Raw genomic sequence first — 18,503 nt, 5'->3', positions numbered from 1 at the left:
TTTTTTTTTTTTTTTTTTTTTTTTAACAAATGACAACACATTGATTTTTGTGTGCTTATGTAGAAAAATTCATTGTTTTGTTTTCATTTTCTCAGCATCATTGCTTGTGCCATGGGCATGAAACGTTATGTGGAGGCCAACATCTCTCTGAAGTCTCACACCACAGTCAAATACTTCATGAAGATGTGGAGCAGCGTTAGCGATACCCTCATCTTTATCTTTCTTGGAGTTTCCACCATTGGAGAAAATCATGAGTGGAACTGGCCGTACATTTGCTTCACCGTCATTTTCTGTCTCATCTGGAGAGCACTAGGTATGGTGAAATTATAGAGTTTATTTTTTTATATATACATTATTATTTATGGGAGTGAAAAATATGATTCCATCAAATGAGAGAATGCTCCTGTCCCCCCATCATCCTTTCCTGCTCGCTCTTTACATGCCACTATCCCAGCTGGGAATGCAAGGACTGAAATGGGACGCCCCAGCTGATGCTTCCCTGCACCTCCATCACTTGCTCAATGGCAAGTCTTGCATTTTACTGCAATTTCCTGGTCTGTGCACTCACCCCTGGTCAGCACTAGTGCTAAACAGAAATTCTCACGGTGGCTATTTTATCCATACCTCTGTCCTAGCCCCTCCATTGATTGCCATGATCTCCTCTTCCGTTTCAGGGTATCTTAGTGGCTTGGTATCCTCACAAGAGGGAGATTGTAAGTTCATTGTTTGGGATCAGAGGGCCCTGTAGAACCACGGGGCCTCTGACTGCGTGTTCTGAATTGCAGAGATTTGAGGGATTTAATTCATAACAAGTTTGCGTACAGCAGCATCCTTAAAAAGGAAACTGGAGGAACCTTTCAACAACTGTCCCTGGAGAGGCCGTTCTGCTTTACAGAAGAGCATCTACACGGCTTACTGCTGGGTAGATGAGAATTGGGACCTAAAAAATGAGGATGCTTCTGTTCCTGCTCAAGAATTTCAGATAAGGACTGAGAATGAGAGAATTGCACAGAATTCAGGGAATTGCTGAGGTTGGCAGGACCTCTTGAGACCATCAGGTCAAAGCCCCTGCTTAAGTGGGGTCAGCTAGGCAGGACCGTCTCTGGTCGTCTTTTGATTATCTCCATGGACAGAGGCTCTACAACCTCCCTGGGAAACCTGTTGCAAGGTTTGACCAAGGCTCAGTGATAACAAGAGGAACAGAGCTATACATGAAAATGCTCTGCTGACAACTGTGGCTAAAGGTAATCTTCTTGAGACCAGTTATGATGAAAACCTGTGCCCTGGATCCAGAAGACTCTGGGATCCCATTTTCATGCATTGCAAATGACCAGAAATATGGATGCACTGGTTGACTGTTGTCCCCAGTTGTATCTTGTGTTGATTTGGTGATCAGAGGGGCTGATTCTCCATTGCCTCTTACAGCGTCCAGTTACTGTCACCCACGTGAGCGTTGAGTGCCTATCTTCTCAATTAAGGATGCTTTTAAATATTAACTATATCTGCAAATATAACAGAACACAAGTTTTGGCCAAGAATTTGAGAGCTAAAAAAACATTCAACAGGATTTATGTTTACAAACCACTGAGTCAAACAGAGTGAACTCAAATGTGATGGACACTTCAAGAAATCGCTGAGGTGGGATAGGCCATGATTAGCAAGATGTAGCAGAACAGGTTTTAGTAGCTGTTAATACATGCCAAGGTTTGTTTTAACAACTGGGCACCATAAATGCACTTGGAAACATGCTAATTAGTCAGTTGTGCATACGCTCAGAGGTTTTATTATGATTTCTCTTAAATTATTTGCTCAAATCAAAACAAGTTCTGAGCGAGTTTGACTTTTTTTTTTTTTTAGTTCAAAAATTCATTGCAAGATCGTAAGCACACCAAAAATCCTCTGGCTCTCTAAACCCAGCTCTCCTGATTGCATTCTCAAATTATGCAGCATGTTATTAGGGAAGGGCTCAGCCCTGCAGCCAGGAAAAAACCCACTTTCCCTTCAAAATCCCCCTTGAATTAAACACGAACACACAAAGCAGGGCTGGAAATCATCTTGCACACCCGATCCCGAAGAGGGTGCCCCTTTCCTACAGCACCTTGCTGGTGAGCTGGGGGCACAGTGGGAGGACGCCGGCCGGGCAGGGTGCTGCATGGAGCCGGGTGGGGAACCTCCTGCTGAGGAGGCGTTGGTTGGGATCAGCCCCCGGCCTGCTCAGACCCGTCCTGCGGCTCTGGGTGCGCTCAAGGCGCTGGTCCAGAAATGGGAGGCACCCGTAGAGTTTGCTTGCAGGAATGGGGGACTTTTGGGTTGGCAGAGCTGGGGCTAAGGGTGTAAGCTGTACTCCAGTCCTTTACTGGACCCTCCCAGTGCTGCTTACGTGAGAAATGATTCTGCTGAAGCCTGGGGACTGGAATTACTTTGATATAAGAGAGATCATTTAAAAAGCAAAATACATTAATTGCACGGCAGCACTAATATTCTACTGTTTCCCAAGCGCTAGGGAGATTTCCTTCTGCTCTTTCTCAAGGTGTGTCTCCAGAAGGAAATACATTCTGCTCAAAATGATTAATTGTATGTCATCTCTTGGAGCAAACTGGCCTTGAATTAGTTTAGGGAATGCTAATAGTAATTTATGAGGCAGGATGAAATTAAGACAAAGGCCAGGATATCAGCTCCAGTAGATTTTGTTCCTTTAAATCATTGGCACTGCCTGAGCTTTACAGGAGCTGCAGATGTGCTATGCTTTATATTATTATTTATTTGTTTTTTAAGTTGTAAAGAACCTTGAAACTGAAGTACTTCACATCTGCTGGTCTGGGCACCCGCTCCACGGAGCTCCGGACATGGGGAAGGTGTTGTGAGGTTCAGTTAATTGGGTTCCCTATTTGTGAACATCCCCAGCTTTTTGTTTTCTTCCAACCGGTCTGATGTGCGATCGAAGTTCAGCTGTCTGCAGTTGTGGGGGGGGGGGAAGATGCTTGATACGTACGTTACGAGCACACTATTTTTGAAATGTATTTCTTTTACAAACACCCATTAGAGAGGCAATAGTGATGTGGATCCAGCTCATTCCCAGCCGAAGGCAGCGACAGTCTGTGCCATCAGTTTTCAAAATGGCCATTAATCTTCGGGAAATAAGAGGTTTATCATATCCGTTGGTATGAAGATCGCGCCTTGCTGATTTAAGGCCTGACTTCTTGTACCTTTCTGCATCTGTTTATGTATTTGCAAATGAGTATAAATTACCTCAATTGCTCTGTCACCTGACGTAGTCTTAAATTCATACGCTATAAATCTTTGAGTGCAAGATTGGTGAAGCAACAACATTCACACAGGCAGAACACAGCTACTTAGCCAAGCTTTTGGAAATTGGAGGGTAACTTGTGGCTAAGTCGTTGTTGATGGTTTGCCTCGAGAGCATTTATAACCCAAGCAATTCAATCATTTGTTATCACCAGTTAGAATAAATCAATATTTCAATTCAGTTCTCGGAATCTGGCTCCTTATCATTAACGTTGTGTAAAGTTTTGGCCGGCACATGACGATAGAATTGCCCCAAAAACTTTAATTAGCTACCATCAAAATAAATGTGCTAATACATCCTGTGTTGCCAGTGGTTATTGTTTGCTCAGGGAGCATCTCCCCTAGGAGGAAAGGCTGAGGGAGCTGGGCTTGTTCAGCCTGGAGAAGAGAAGGCTGAGAGAAGATCTCATCAACACGTACAAATATCCCAAGGGTGGGGGTCACGAGGACGGAGCCAGACTCTTCTCAGTGGTGCCCAGCACCAGGACAAGGGGCAATGGGCACAAACTGAAGCAGAAGAGGTTCCAGTTGAACGTGAGGAAGAACTTGTTGACTGTGAGGGTGCCCGAGCCCTGGCCCAGGCTGCCCAGCGGGGCTGTGGAGTCTCCTTCTCTGGAGATTTTCAACCCCCGCCTGGATGACGTCCTGTGTAACATGCTCTGGGAGAACCTGCTTTAGCAGGAGGGTTGGACTGGGTGATCTCCCAAGGTCCCTTCCAACCCCTGCCATTCTGTGATTCTGTGATTTGGCTGATGCTTAACAGGGAGCCAGCAGGTTGATGGTACATTCTGGGGATCTGCAGTCATGGGAGTGGGATGACGCTGAAAGGTCCCTGTGGAGTTCAGGGTCCTTCTGAAGGGAACTCTACTTTCCCTGCTGGACAAGGCTGAGTTAAAAAACAAGAGCGTTTGCTACAAAATGAGCTAACTAAAATTTTAGTTAGCCCCCCAGAACTGTGGCCAGTTGGTGGTGTTCCTAATCCCCCAAATCACAAAAGTGTTGGGGATTAATTTTTATCTGGACAAATCAAATGCAAACCTGTTGGACCAGGCTGGAAAAAAAAGGCCTTCTCCAGTGGCGTATTGCCAACATCGCACCGTTGGCCCTGGCCAGCTCCTGGTGATCAGTGTTTACCAGTTCAGTGATGTTTTACTGTAAAATGTATCATAAGATTATGAGTTTTATCTAAATGCTCTTTTTGTTTGATGTGCTCCCATCTTCTTTCCTGCTTTTCAGGGGTTCTTGTGCTGACTTTCTTTGTGAACAGATTCCACGTGAACACCATCACCAGCAAAGACCAATTCATTATAGCGTATGGGGGTCTCCGAGGAGCCATTTGCTTCTCTTTGGTTTTCTTGCTTCCTGACTTTCACAGAAAAAAGCTCTTCATTGCAGCAACAACAGTTGTCATCCTCTTCACTGTGTTCGTACAGGTAAAAAAAATCTTGGTGTCACCAGCAGATGTAAAGAATGAGTGTGATTTCCACCCCCCACCCCAGACAAATAACCAGTATTAAACCGGTAGATGGATACAAGGATTTACCAGTCACTAAAACTTTTCCTCCATCGAGTGGTTAGGCATATAAAAATTTAAAATTATTACTGATAGAGGCAGAAGGTGTGAGAACGTGTCATGCGTTGGCGAGGTTGACTAGCAGTTGTTGACTTACGACGTGTGCATAGTAACTTGTCCCACCTTTGATCTGGTCCATCCATATTGGGGTAGCAGTGGTGAAGATTGGGAAGAATGATGCTGACATAGATGTCCTCTCTGAACTTGTGCTTTTATGTGTTTTATGTGAGAGCAAAGCCAACGCACAGCAACTGCTACAACTCGTTTGCTCTTTGAGCAAGGTAAGAACCACTTGTTACTGTAGGCCTTGTCATGAAATGAAATGCTACCCGAGCCGTGCAGTAATGAAGGTCAGTTTTCCTGATCCTAGGGGTGGGAAGATGGAAGAGACTGAAGATGCTCCAAACCCTCTGAACGTGGGCAACAAGAATTTTAAGAGAGATTTATGGTTTTGGTAGTTCGCAAGTGAGACAGTTCAAAGGGACCTAATTTTGAAGGAGTGACTTCTTAACACTTTCTGGGAATGAGTGCCATGTTATTGGGGCATCCAACAGCTGAAGCAAGAGCAGTCATTAGTTGTTTATCAAATTATTTTGTACATATGTGTGAGATGTATTTACATTCATGCAGCAAAGTGGCTGCAGTTATTTTATGACGATGCAGCAGGAGGGGAATTGCTTTAACTCTTCCACTGGAAAAAAAATTTGGGTGTGTTACTTGTTACAAAAGTAAGGAAAATCAGAAGCAAAGAACAAGGTCATAGCACGTTTGATTCATTTGCCTCTAATTTTTCTTTTCTAACTGATCCCCAAGCCCTGTTGCTACCTGCTTTCTCTTTCTGCCCTACTGATTTGTGGGTTGTTTCCGACCCAGTGGGAAAGGTTCTGCCAGTGAGCGCAACCTGCCCGCATCGCGGGGCGGCTCTGGACGTGGTAACCCCCTGCAGCCAGGGTAAGAGAGGGACCCTCGCAGCATTGGTTGCTCCAAGATATTGGGTTTATCATTTAAAGCAAGAATGTACTATTTTATTTTTTATTTAAAGAGTGATTTCTGCTGTGGGCGTTTTTGCAAAGCCCAATCCTACCGAAAAGCTGTAGGAGCATCTCTGCAGCTTGAGCCGCTCCTGGGGAGCGTTTGGGACCCTGCCTGCACAGGGGGCAAGGACCTCGGCTGGGGCGGGGGCAGTACTTGCTGCTGGTATCGCTCTCTTTACTAATATACTTTTGTTTTTCACGGATTCTGACTTAGCACCCCTGCAGGTGTATGATGGAGAAAGGTGTTCCCTCCCCTAGGCACAGGCTGAGGTTTTAGGGAGTTTCTGTGCCTGAGGGTGCAGGGAAGCCCTGCTCCAGGAGCAAGCAGCAGCTCTCGGCATTGCTGTGACACCTAGTGGCAACAGCCTTCTGTGGGATGAAGGTTTTGGATGTGTCTCCCTGCTCTTCTCTGCCCAGCAGAGAAGCTGTAAGGACGAGGCTCTTTTTGGGGTTTCTCTGAAATACGCCTTTTAGTTCACCTGGAAAACGCTGTCACATTGGAAGGAGGATGGGGTGGAAAAAGTGGGGTCATCTGGTCCCGAAGCAAGCAAGGCTGATGTCTACCCGCTGTGCTCTCTCCCAAAAAGTTAAGAGTGGGTCTCCATGGGGCTGAAGCAAGTGGTTTTGGGGGTCTGGGAAAGATGCCATGCAGAAAGCTCCCTGGGAGCTCCTGCTTGAGGGCATGAGGTCCATTCAGAGCTGCTGGCCCGGGGCTGCCCTCGGACGGAGGGAGCAGAGCGACCGCTGCGGCCTTGGGAGATGGTGGGTCATGGTGAAAGCTGCCCCATGGCTGAGCATCACCCCATGAGAGCAAATTCCTTCCACTTGGCCTCCTTAAACCCCTCAAAGATGAGTGTTGGGCACCTGGGCAATGTGGAGAGTTGGGGTTGACTCTCTGCTTCCCCACGGTCACCAAATCCGCATCGTGAGCTGAAAAAATGGTCAGCAAGTGTGACGTGCCGATGGGCTCGGAGCTGAGACCCGTGGTGCAGCTGGACCGGGGGCAGTTTTCAGACTGAAAAGAGAGAGCAGGGGCCAGGGGTGGGGGTGGGGGAGCATACTTAGGTGGAGGTTGACAAGTTTTAAGATGCAAATGTGGGTCAGAAATTGAAAAGATACGGTCACTAGGCACGTCCGCTCATGCAGAGACACTCTTGAGTCTCAGACAAAGGTTGTTCTAAGGCAGCAGCTCCATTCTGCCAAGGCTTCGGAAAATCCTTCCCAGGACTGGGAAAAGGGCTTTTGTGTAACCTCAAAGCTCAACTGGTGATGTCATCTCCATGCGAAAGGGTGAGAGTTAAACAGGGTCCCCCGTGGGTACGTGTCGGCAGGGCGACCCCTTGACCTTCAGCCATTCAGCGGGAACACAGCATCTATAAAGGCGGACTTTGCTCAGGCTCCAGATACCTGCAGTATTGTGTAGCTGAGGCCACCATGAGAACGGGGCGGGGGAAAAAGTAAGCTTGCTTTAAAAGCTGAACCAGAAAGATGTTGCTGTAGCTCAGCATAGGAAACGTAGGTAAAGGTAACAGAAGCGGGTATTAAGGTGAACCTTCAGGAGTCCTACAGCTTCTGAAGTCTGTGGCACTGCTGCCAGCCGCATCGACGGATGCGGGATTGTAGAGCAAATATCTTTAATATGCCAGCATCTTTCGTGGTGCTTGTCTCTTTGGGTGGAAAGGACAAGTGAAATATTGGCTATAAAACAGCATCTGTGGATAGTGGACTTCCTTGTTGTTGTTATCTCGTGCAATAAGTTTTCTTTATATTCACAGTGGTATCGGTGCAGACTTGGTGGGGGCTGTCTGTGATAAGATAGGACAGAAACTAGGGGAGAGATGATTTACGCCCTTGTAATCTGGTGAAGGCCAGCAAGGCATCTTGTTGGAGCACAAACCCACTTCGTTTTCATAGAAATCCCGACCACTCTGTGAAAACCTTGTGCTCCGCAGGCTAATGACCAACATGTAAGCAGCTGGGCCTGTCCATACATGGGTCTATCAGTGCGTTGCAAAACCCAGGGTGCTCATCTATTTTGGCATAACTTGGTTGCATAAGGCTCTTCCCACAACGAGCCTGGTTAATAATTTTGAGAAGGTTGACTGAGCGACTGTCAAGTCCTCAGAGCTTCCAGGCAGGCCTGGATATGCTCCACGTAGACCCAAAAGTCCTCCAAGTTGCTGTGGGCTTGTCTGGAATGTCACAAAAAGCCTTCATTGTTCTGCCTTTCACTGCGGTTTAAAATTGAAATACCATGTTCTCCATTTGAAGTTCTCTCTCTCAGCCTGTTGGCCTCTGACCTCTTCCATGAAATTGTTAGCAAATATTGTGAAGAGATTGGTTGGGGTTTTTTTCTTGTTTTTTGTTTGTTGCCTACACTGACCCATCAGCTACTGGATTGCTGGCAGTAGAAGAACTTTGTGTGAGCCATGATAGAGCTGTCAGCGTCGGGTGATGTGCTTCAGATGAGTAATCCCTTATGGGTGGAGGAGCATCACAGGGGACCTACAGGTGTGGGATTCCCATAATGCTCCCAAAGTCAGGAAGGGCCAAAGGAATTCAGGTGTCTCTAAATTTGGGAGTCCTGGTCACAAAACTCCAAAATGCCACTTTAAAATTCAAGCAAATGCAGCTGACTACCCAGTGAAGGCAAGAGACCAAGTGGCATACTCTCTACTTAATTTTTGTAATATCTGTTATTTCTGAATTTGTGAGTTTTATGTTGTTTACTCTGAATAGCAATGCATTTTTTATTGCTATTAGCTATTAAAATGACACATTAATTGTTTCTGCAATTAAAAATGTGTTCAGCTCTCCTCCGTGCCAGCATTTGTGACATTCAGAAGTCATAAACATCAACCACTCCATCATTTTTGCTGTAAACATGTCCTAGAAAAGTCATTTCATACCCAAGCCAGACTAAGAAACGCACCACAGCAGCACTTTAGAAGTTCTCTCGTGAGGCTTAAAGGGCATTAAAACTCTTCCCTTGACCCTTCCCACCAGGTGGATGCTTTTATTAGTAAACTTAGCCACCGGCTAGCCATCAAAGATTGTTGGAGTAATGATCTGTGACACATAATACTCAAAAAGTTAGCAGACAAATACTGGCGGAGGCTGCGCGCTGTGAGGTCTCAAGGACTATCGGCGTTTCAGGCATTTGAACTCTGAACATTTCAAGCCCCTTTCCATCTGGTAGGCTACAAGCAAGAGCAAACCACGGGCTCGACCTTGAAGTTATTGGTCGACTTTTTGTGGTCTTGGAAGATGCCAGCTGAGGACAGCAGAGCATTTCTCCTCTCTGCCTACCCCCACCCTGAAGCCTGTTTGTGAGCTCCTGGTGACACTGAGAACACTTGATGTGAAGAAAAGGCTGATTTTGGTGTTTGTGGTTATGCTGCAGGGAATGACCATCCGTCCTCTCGTTGACTTGTTGGCTGTCAAGAGGAAAAGAGAAAGCGCTCCCACGGTAGGAGAGCAGATCCATATTCGGGTAAGTGATGCACCCATCAGCACATGGCCAGAGTTTTCTGATGGGCTTTGCCAATAGCGATACGGTCCTTCTGAAACGTGGTGTGCCTCCAGGGACTCTGCAGAGCTGCAATTTTACCCGAATCCTCTGCAGCTCAGTCCCTTTCCAGGTTTGAAGTCCTATGCAGCTTCCCAGCCATGGGTTATTATTTGCATTGGAATAGCAGCCACCAACTCAATCGAGCTGGTGTTGCTTTAGGTGGTGCACCAACGTGCCAGGAAAAGATAATCGCTCGCCTAAAAGTTTATTGCCAAACCTAATGCCAACTTCTCTGCTTCTCTGAAAAGAGCGAAAGAAAGAAAATAAGGCTTGGTTGCTTTCAGGGTTGGGATCCTCCATGTGTTCGCCGGTCACTTCATTACCATCAGTTTGGATATTTTTGCAAAAAAAAGTTTAGAAAAAGGAGGGTAAGGAAAACACTGTGTTGGAAGGAACCACTGCAGTCACCGTAACCTAAGGGTTAGTTCACCTTGTTCTCGCCATCCAAACGTTGGCATTGCTCATTACAGAGGACTTCTCCAGAGGGTGGGCCAGCTCCATGAGAAAGCACGGCACTCTGCACACCTAGCTGAGGCTCGGCACTGCTGGAGGGAAGCTTGACTGGATCCCACCTCGATGCTGTCGGTGCACCGAGGAACACATCAGAGAAGCTTTGCATCAGCTCTCCTTCAGCCTGAGACTTACAACCTGATAGGGAGCCGTGGTCTGGGATTTTTAATGCGGTGATACCCTGCATCCAGTGTAAAAATAATGTTTCTGAACCTAATTGTTTATGCCCAGTCACATTTCTGTAGGTACGGCTCCTTTGGGAATATTTTAGTCGTCTTTTTGGATAGCTAGACATAAAGACAATAGGTCTGAGGACATTTATAAAAACTGTTTGGCACCCTCACAATTAGGTTGTATTACAGGGCTTTGTCTGAGGTTAACAGAACGGTTCAATAGGCTGAAGAGGCTTTTCCCATCATGAACAGAGAATACTTTCTTCTTTTGTTAGCGCGTGAATAGTAAATCATCTCCGGAAATGTGTTTATTAGGAAATGGGAGCTGAAAATTGCTGTGTACCAATTAAGTTAAGTAGAGAAGGTAACTGCAGATAGTTGGAAACCAGGCACACAGAAGCCAGAAGCAGCTTCCTTCTGCAAATGTCTTTGGATAGCCGGGACGTTCTTGCTCTCAAGAGCGATGGTCAGTTGAGGGGGGGGGTCATCTGCCAATCCTCAGCCCATACAGGAGCTTTATATATGTATATATATATATATTAAAATGAGAGCTGGAGGAAGCTCCAGGGATGTCAGCACCTGAATCTGGAGGGGCATTGCCTGTGGGTAGAGCAGAGGCCTCTCCCAGTTTAGAGATGCCAGTAGGAGGGAAGACAATTTAGGATATTACAGAGATTTAAATTCTAGGTGGAGAATCAACCTGTCCAGGATTTTTCATATAATTTAAAGCAATAATAATGTTTTTATATAAGGCACGATATGGCCAATGATTTCCTTTAGTGGGAAGTGTTTGGGGAAAGGCAGCATTTATTACTCAAGTCGCAGCATCGTTTCTCTGTTATCTACATCTACATCCCGAAGATGCTGATCTCCTGAGACAAATAGTTCTCAAAACTCTCAATATGAGCATTTCCTGCTCATCAAGGCCCAATGTGCAGGACATGCAAGCCATCAGCCCTCCTGTACGTGTCCTAAAGAGCAGATCCACGTCCCTCAGCGGTTATTCTTTGCTTGTGCAGACCTGAAAGCAAGCAGCCAAGCCACTTATTGCTACTCCAAACCCAAGGGATACGCGTGGATGACTGGATGGGGAATTAGTCCTACATCCCCTCTTCTTGTTTACCGGTGCTGTGTACCAAGCTGAAAGCATCTCTCATTTTGTCTGCTGGCTTTTGATGTTTGCAGACTGCGTTCATCATGTATGCAATACGTGCAACTGGTGTATAGCAAAATCCTCTCTTCTGTTTAGTTCTTGGATCATTTGCTGGCTGGCATTGAAGATATATCTGGACACTGGGGACAGTATTACTGGAAAGACAAGTAAGGATTTGCCAAAATACAACTGTGTACATGTGTAGAAAAAAATGAGGCTGGTTTCGGTTCCCTAAGTTCCCATCATGGGCAGCTGAGCCCCGTTTGTCCCTGTGGCACAGGGCGGGTGGCAGGGGCAGCTTTTCCTTGCCCAAGGTAAGACCAGGTTCTCGGGGAGCTTCCCTGCCTGTGGGTCATGTATGGTATGTCACCCTAAAAAGACTCCTTTCTCCTCTCCTATTGTGCTTGTCCCTTCTTGTCCGAAGAAATCTGCTGGAAATGGAATAGAATCATAGAATGCTTTGGGTTGGAAGGGACCCCCAGAGGTCACCCAGCCCAACCCCCCTGCAGGAGCAGGGACACCTTGAACCACATCAGGTTGCTCACAGCCCCGTCCAACCTGGTCTTGAATGCTTCCAGGGATGGGGCCCCTTCACAGCTTCAGCCTGTCCCTGCCTCTGCCCTCCTGCCTGTCCGCCCGTGCAGGATTTGGGGATCCCAACCCGGGGTGTACAGAATTAACATTAAGAATATCAGCTTGAAGCACTCGGAGGAACATCTGCTTGCTGTGGACTGACAAATTATAGAGGATCTCTGCTCTATTCTGTAGCACAGTGCTCAATGTTCGTTAAGTTCTGGTAGACTGTATGCATAAGAGATATTTTTAAAAAATACAAATAACATAACATATACTAATAGCAATCTACCAGGTTGAATTCCTTGGCTGTGCAGACGCAGATGCAACTAACTTCATGGTACGGGCTCTGATGGATGCAGCTGGCAGGGATTTAATTCGGAATGCCAGTGCTTGGAAGTGCCACTAGAGGGTATGGGAATCGCTGCTGCTGAGGAGTGTACAGCCCACAACAGCCAAACCTGAGCCGTCAGTGTTTGACACTGGCTACATCGTTCCCAAAAGTTGTGCTGTATTTGGGCCAAAAGTGAGAAGAAATGGCTCAAGAGGGAATCGGGTGGTGTTTAAATCTGTTGCATCCCTTGGGGCTGCTGCATGTGCTTGTAGTGCTTATAGTAGATATGTTATATAGTTATATATAGTAGATATGATAAACCTGGCACTCTGGGGAGGTTTTATTGTATTTGGCAAAGTTTTAATATCTTAACTCATGTACTGTAGTGCAGAAATAATTAGGGACTGACCTCTTGGACCACTGATTTCTGGAAAGAAGGTAATGGGCTATGGGCAGTCCTGGACCGTGACCCTGCTGGCTTGCTTAGGCCTGGTTTGGTGCTGAGGAGTTGTGGGAGGAGGCTAAACCAGTCTTGGATGGTTTTTTTTTTCCTCAAACAGATTAGAATATTTCAACAGCAAATACCTGCAGAAGATCCTACTTCGAGAATATGACCAGCCAAAATCCAGTATCGTGCTTCTCTATGAAAAGCTGGAGCGGAAACATGCCATCGAGCTGGCAGAAGCCGGGCAGCTGGGTCATGCCCCGTCTCACCCATCCTTGCTGTAAGTGCTCCCCTTTCCATCACTCCTCCCAACCCTCCCACTGGAGGGAATGAGTTACCAAATGCTTTGGCAAACTTCTCTGCCTCCCCTGCTCCTCCCTGCTGGGCTGCCCCCATGGGAAGGAGCACCACAGCTTGGGTAAATGCAGAGTAAACGCTGTTTAAGGATTAGTAAGTGGGTGTTAGCAATGATCAGGGGGCTGAGCAATCTACTGGCATGGACGAACACAGCTTCTGGTCGTGTACGTGGAGGCTCACCCATATCCACCCCCAAGTTACACAGAAATGGTGCTCTGAGGAAGAGGCTCTTGCACCATTTTTTGATGGCTTTGCACCCATATGTGTCCTGAAGGAACCAACAGTGAGAATGAGCATCACAAGGTCAAGTATTTGCATGTCGGAATGGCCATCTCCTCTCTCGCAGGCGGTTCTGCTCTGCCACAGCTCCCCATGGCTCCTTTACCTCCCAGGGAGCGCGCGGATGGCACGGCTCTGCTGCAAATACCAAATGCCCCTTCTGCAGTCCGCTCCATCTGCAAGGATTAGCCATCGGTCGCGTCCGCTGGCAGCGGGATCTGAAAGGGCTGCTGTGAGCACGGGGCTTTGGGGATGCGCCGGTTGTGCTGCTGTGCATCTTCCAAAATAAGGCGTCCTGGTTTTCTTTGCAGCAACGACAGGACTGTCATAACAGACAAAAAATTGGAGGATGCTCTGAATCCGGATGTCCTGGAAAACATACAGGAAATATTGGCAAGGAACCTGTACCGAATAAGGAGAACGGTATAACTCTTCCCTCGATCTGTATTTTAGATGTCCAATAACAAAAGTTATCTCAGTTATCCTAACAGCCTGAGCAGATGTTATGAATATTTACATAATTACTAATGATGTCTCTTTGTGAGCAGAGAATAGTTGGCTGTGTGAAGCCAGATCCAGTTTCCAAGTCAGTGGCACATTTCTGTTTGCAGCGTGACAGCTTTTGAAAGGTTCACCCAGTCAGCCTATAATTTCACGGAGTATTTTAGGCATCAGTACCCAGAACCAGAAAGGAGGAGCACATGGATCTTCAGGCATCAGGTTAGCAGATCCAGCACTTGTAGCAGCTCCTGGTTACCTACAGGGCAGAGGAGGGATTTTTTTTTTCCCCCTCATAGAAGAGAGCATGATCAGTGAGCTGTGAGTGAGAATTAATCTGCCAAGGTTTTAAAGCCGCTCGGCAGTTTTGCCATAAAACCGGTACAACTGGTAAATAGCAGAGAAACCGCTTGCTGTTTACAGAATAACTCATGAATAATCTGTCCGAGGCTTTACACGGCACCTAGGACTGTGCATTGTAATTGCGGTTCACATGGTGATACATGGAGCCTTATCCTTAAAAATCCACCTAAGCCTTTGTTTTATGGATTACGCACGAAATACTGAGTCCTTGGGGATGCGGCTGGTGTGGGCAGCTCAGCCCAGAGGGATCAACCACCCCCTCCTGTCCCCTTCCTGAGCTGAGAGAAGCGACCAGATAAGCCTGGGATGAAACCTGTAGAAAGGGTGAATGGGATGAAGGCCTACCTCCTGTTTGCGCATACCCCTGCCTAAACCCAGCCTCACGCCTTGTAGTGACAGAGTTATCCCAGCTCCCGCTGATGTTGGTGGGAGATTTACCTTTGGTTGGCTTTTGGAGCAGGATTTATGGTCCCTGCTTATGGCATGATTTATATATGAAGGTGAGGCTGATATAAAATATTGGAGGGCTGGGCAGAGCCACTGAGGCTGAAGACACCTCGAATAGAGTAGCCGCACTAGGTCGGTGTGTCACCTGGGCTAATGGAGATGCATCTCAGTCTTGTAATTTGGTGATCACTTGGGCCATTTTGCATGAAGAAGCAGAGTTTGGAGCCCTGTCTTCCTCCTTTGGCTCTTCCCCTCCATCCCCACCTCTTGTACTTGGGTGGATCGGTTTATCCCCGTAAGTAGGCAGGATGGTTACGGGGGGTTGGAGGACTCTGGAAGAGGCAGGCAGTAGTGAAGGGATGCTGCTGTGGAGGGAGGGATGGTCCCACCTCCAACAGCGGGTCTCTCTGGTGCAACGTGCAGGGGCCGGCGTACAACAGGCACACCCTTCCTGGAGAGACCGAGCCCGTGGAGCATGCCAAGGAGATCCTGATCCTCCGGCACAAGAACCTGAGGGTGGAAACAAGCGGAGGCGAAGCAGCCAGCTCCACGAAGGAGGTAGGAGGGAGTGGGGAAGGCTTGGACCTGCAGAGACCATGCACGGGCTGTTTCCCCATGCAGGTATAACAAGTGCTAGGAACAGTGCTGTTTATTCCTGGTGGTATTTCCTTTTAAAGACAAATCCTGTTGCCTTTAAAAAAAAAAAAAAGTATATCTCAATCCTAAATTGCATTCCAATGAGTAGGAAATACCAAGGAAAAAAACCCAAACAAACCCAACCCAACTCCTGACAAACAAATGAACCATCTTGGGTGCAGCGCCGTTCAGTGCTTTGTGAACACAGGCTTCCATCCATGCTAGGAAAGTTATTTACTGAGCAAATGTTATTAATTTGGCTTCAGTCTGTAGATTCAGAGGTCTGTTTTTCCCATGTTTTCTTTTCTGGGAGATTTCGTTGCAGGCGGGAATTTGGGACACCCATTGTCAGCGCTCCAGATGGACTGTAAATATTTGAAACCATTCAGTGTTTTTTTTCCCCCCCCCCCCCGACTCTTTCGAAAGGACAGAAGCATTATTGTGAGCTTTCCTATTTATTCTGGAGGTGAGGTTTTTGTTTTTAAAAGCAGCTATGGTTCTGGGCAGACCTGAAGAAAGTTAAAAGAGAGGGAAGTGTTGCATACCGGATTCCGGGGAGAACCACTTTAAGTCCAAATTTACCTTTGGCACAGCTCCACATCAGTTTGTGTTCTGAATTAGAGGTAAATACAATATCTGTGGCTGGTGAAGACTTTTGCTAACTTCTCTGGAAATCGATGAGAGAAGCTGGGCAAATGTTTTCCCATGGAAAGACGAAATGGCCAAGGAATAGTGCACGAGGAGCAGGCTTGGTCTTTTCAGTTCCTCCCATCCTCTGTAACTCTTACTCTAGAGGAAAAGCAATTAAGCCCTTGGCCCGTATTTTGCTCCCAAACCCCCCAGTCAGCAGCAGTAATTGCTGAGCCGTCCCTAAATTTCACCCACTTCTCCAAATCTTCAGTTTTGATGGCTTGAGCTAGAGCACTGTCCAAGTGCAGACTGTGGTCTCTAATCTGGGCAGCAAGACTCCATCACTGAGGAGAACGGAATGACCTTTTGAAAAGAAATAATTTATCTTTATTTAGATAGTAATTTTCCACGACAGCACGAGAACTCGGGACTGCCGCAGGCTTTCTTCCACTCCGATTTCTTTGTTCAAATGCCAGTCATTGAAGAGCCCACCGAGAACGGCAGTAACGCACCAAATGCTGCCGCTTCTCAGCCCTCCATTCACAGAAAGGTGTTCCGGCTCTTGCAAACAACTTAAAAGATTTAATTTGATCATTTACATGCTGATTGGTACTTACAATTCAAAATAGATAGGCAAGAACACGGCGTGTTCCTGTAGAACATTTGGTATAATTAAACTTCAAAAGAACAACATCAAACTCGGGCTGATTTTGAGCACGACGTTACATACTTTAAGGACATTTGATTGTTAACCCTTCTGCTCCTGCTTTCCTCTTCTCCGCTGCTCCCAGTAAGTACTGGAGTGCATTTGGTAGGAGGTTTAGCGCCTTTGGGAAGATCTTTTCTCCCATTGCTTTGAATGCTTATGGCTGGCCTTTCGGAGGACAGAATATTTTGGGCGGGGGGGGAATTGCAAAAGCAGTAGAATTCATTCTACTGACTCATGGATGGTGGCTATTGCCCCGTGGGGTTGGCGAATGCTCCTATGGATTATGAGGAATGCCAATTTGAGGCTTAATACTGCTGTCTCATAGGAGTTGTTTGTTAGTGCTGATTACACCTCTTTACAGCAGCTACCTTTGCCTTGTGCCAGTCTAAGTGAAGCAGACGTAAACCCTGAGAGCAGATTCCCGTGACATCTGTAAGGGTGACTCTAAGCCCAAGAAGGATCGCTCTGCGCCCAGAAGGAAAAATCAGTTGTGCTTTGTGTGATCCAGCAGCTTATCTGCTAATGTTTTAGAATGGCTGCCTTCTTTACTGCCAGCAGAAATAAGGCAATACCCCAAAGTGATGGAGTAATGTTCTACAAGAGCCCTGCAATATTAGCAGGAGGTGGGAGGGTGGGCGAACGCTGTTACTTGACTCTGTAGGACGACAGATTGCAGGATTCATCAGCAGAGAGGAGGAACGCTGTGCTAAAAAGTGGAGTTCAGCCCATTGAAAGCAGCTCAATATTTTAAATTTGGAGGGGAAAAAAATTAAGCCGCTCAGATTTAGTTTTGCGCCAAGTTGACAAGCAAATGGCATTTTCCTGTTTAAAAAGAGAAATGAATGAAAAATATAGCTAGTTAGCATTTGAGAGTTTCTAATTGTCGGATACTCCATCTTTTGGAGTCCCAAAGGGAAGGGTTTGGCCTTACAGGTTTTGAGTCAGCAAGAAAAAGCCCAGACGCTCTCACGCCAGGCATTTTTCTATTCTGCATTTCACCACGAGATGGAAGCATTACAACTGTGTTTGCAAACACAACTGGAAACCAAGGCACTGTGAAACAAAACTTCAAGCAAAGGGCGGCTGGAAACCCTCCGGTGCTGGTGCATCTCCCATTGCCAGTCTGTTTGAAGAGAGCTTTGGCGATACATTCCATCGTATCTAGGCTCTATCAGCTGAGGGAATAATTAAAAAATCCCTGTGGTTCAGTATAGAAATACTTGCTGGCTGTCTGCATATACATTTTTATTTTTTAGTGAAGTTGCTTAGTCCTTTGCTGTTAAAATATGAAGCTGTTGTAGCTCAGTTAGATTCATCTCATAATTTATTAGGCGCTCGTTGGTCTTTTTCCCCCCGTATCAGTTACCGAAAAACTAAGATACGTATGGAAGAGCACTTTTCTATAGGTCTGTGGCTCCATCAGGCTGGGAAGGAGCAAAGAGTGATGTTCATCTCGCCTGATGGACAATCCATCTCCTTCCACAGTGGGTGAGGAGGAACCAGTGCCCTTGCCAGGACAGGCACTGGTCTATGGCCAACACCAGGCTTCGGCTGGGACGAATCATCTCTTCCCTCTAACCTGGGTGGCTTTAGGTGCCTTAGAAGTCTACTGCACTTTAGGCATCTGCCTTTGCTTTTACAGTAGCCAGAGATGACTCTTAGGCTGCGTTAGAAGCCCCAGCCAAGGAGAGGTTGGGGAGTGAAGAGGGAAGGCAGAGAGAAGAGGTAAGAAAAGAGCAATCCTTATCCCCCCCCAGCCAACGGCTCAGGTTAAATGATTTACACCATGCAGAAAAACCCTGGCAAGGCTACGAGGTGACTTCAGATCTGAATCGCAGCCCAGAGGATTAACTCCAAGACTATCTATTTCCAGCAGAAAGTTCGCCTTCCTCTGCCTAAGGACAAAATTCCT

At 46.7% G+C, this 18,503-nt stretch overlaps 1 protein-coding gene across 1 annotated transcript in view; it reads left to right on the top strand.

Annotated features, from left to right (window-relative positions):
* The window catches only part of LOC104127241 (sodium/hydrogen exchanger 2), a 29,568-nt gene that overhangs the window by 8,154 nt on the left and 2,911 nt on the right, over nt 1-18,503 (top strand). Inside the window, exons 4-10 of the mRNA XM_009639893.2 lie at nt 96-313; nt 4,543-4,739; nt 9,317-9,406; nt 11,417-11,487; nt 12,788-12,952; nt 13,620-13,731; nt 15,040-15,174. Of these exons, the coding sequence (XP_009638188.2) occupies nt 96-313; nt 4,543-4,739; nt 9,317-9,406; nt 11,417-11,487; nt 12,788-12,952; nt 13,620-13,731; nt 15,040-15,174 (988 nt within the window). The remainder of the gene's footprint in view (nt 1-95; nt 314-4,542; nt 4,740-9,316; nt 9,407-11,416; nt 11,488-12,787; nt 12,953-13,619; nt 13,732-15,039; nt 15,175-18,503) is intronic.

This window comes from Egretta garzetta, unplaced genomic scaffold, assembly GCF_000687185.1.
Source record: "Egretta garzetta isolate BGI_Z169 unplaced genomic scaffold, ASM68718v1 scaffold935, whole genome shotgun sequence".
NCBI classification, from domain to species: domain Eukaryota; kingdom Metazoa; phylum Chordata; class Aves; order Pelecaniformes; family Ardeidae; genus Egretta; species Egretta garzetta.
Note: the sequence above shows the minus strand (reverse complement) of the source record. Positions and strands in the feature narration are given on the sequence as shown.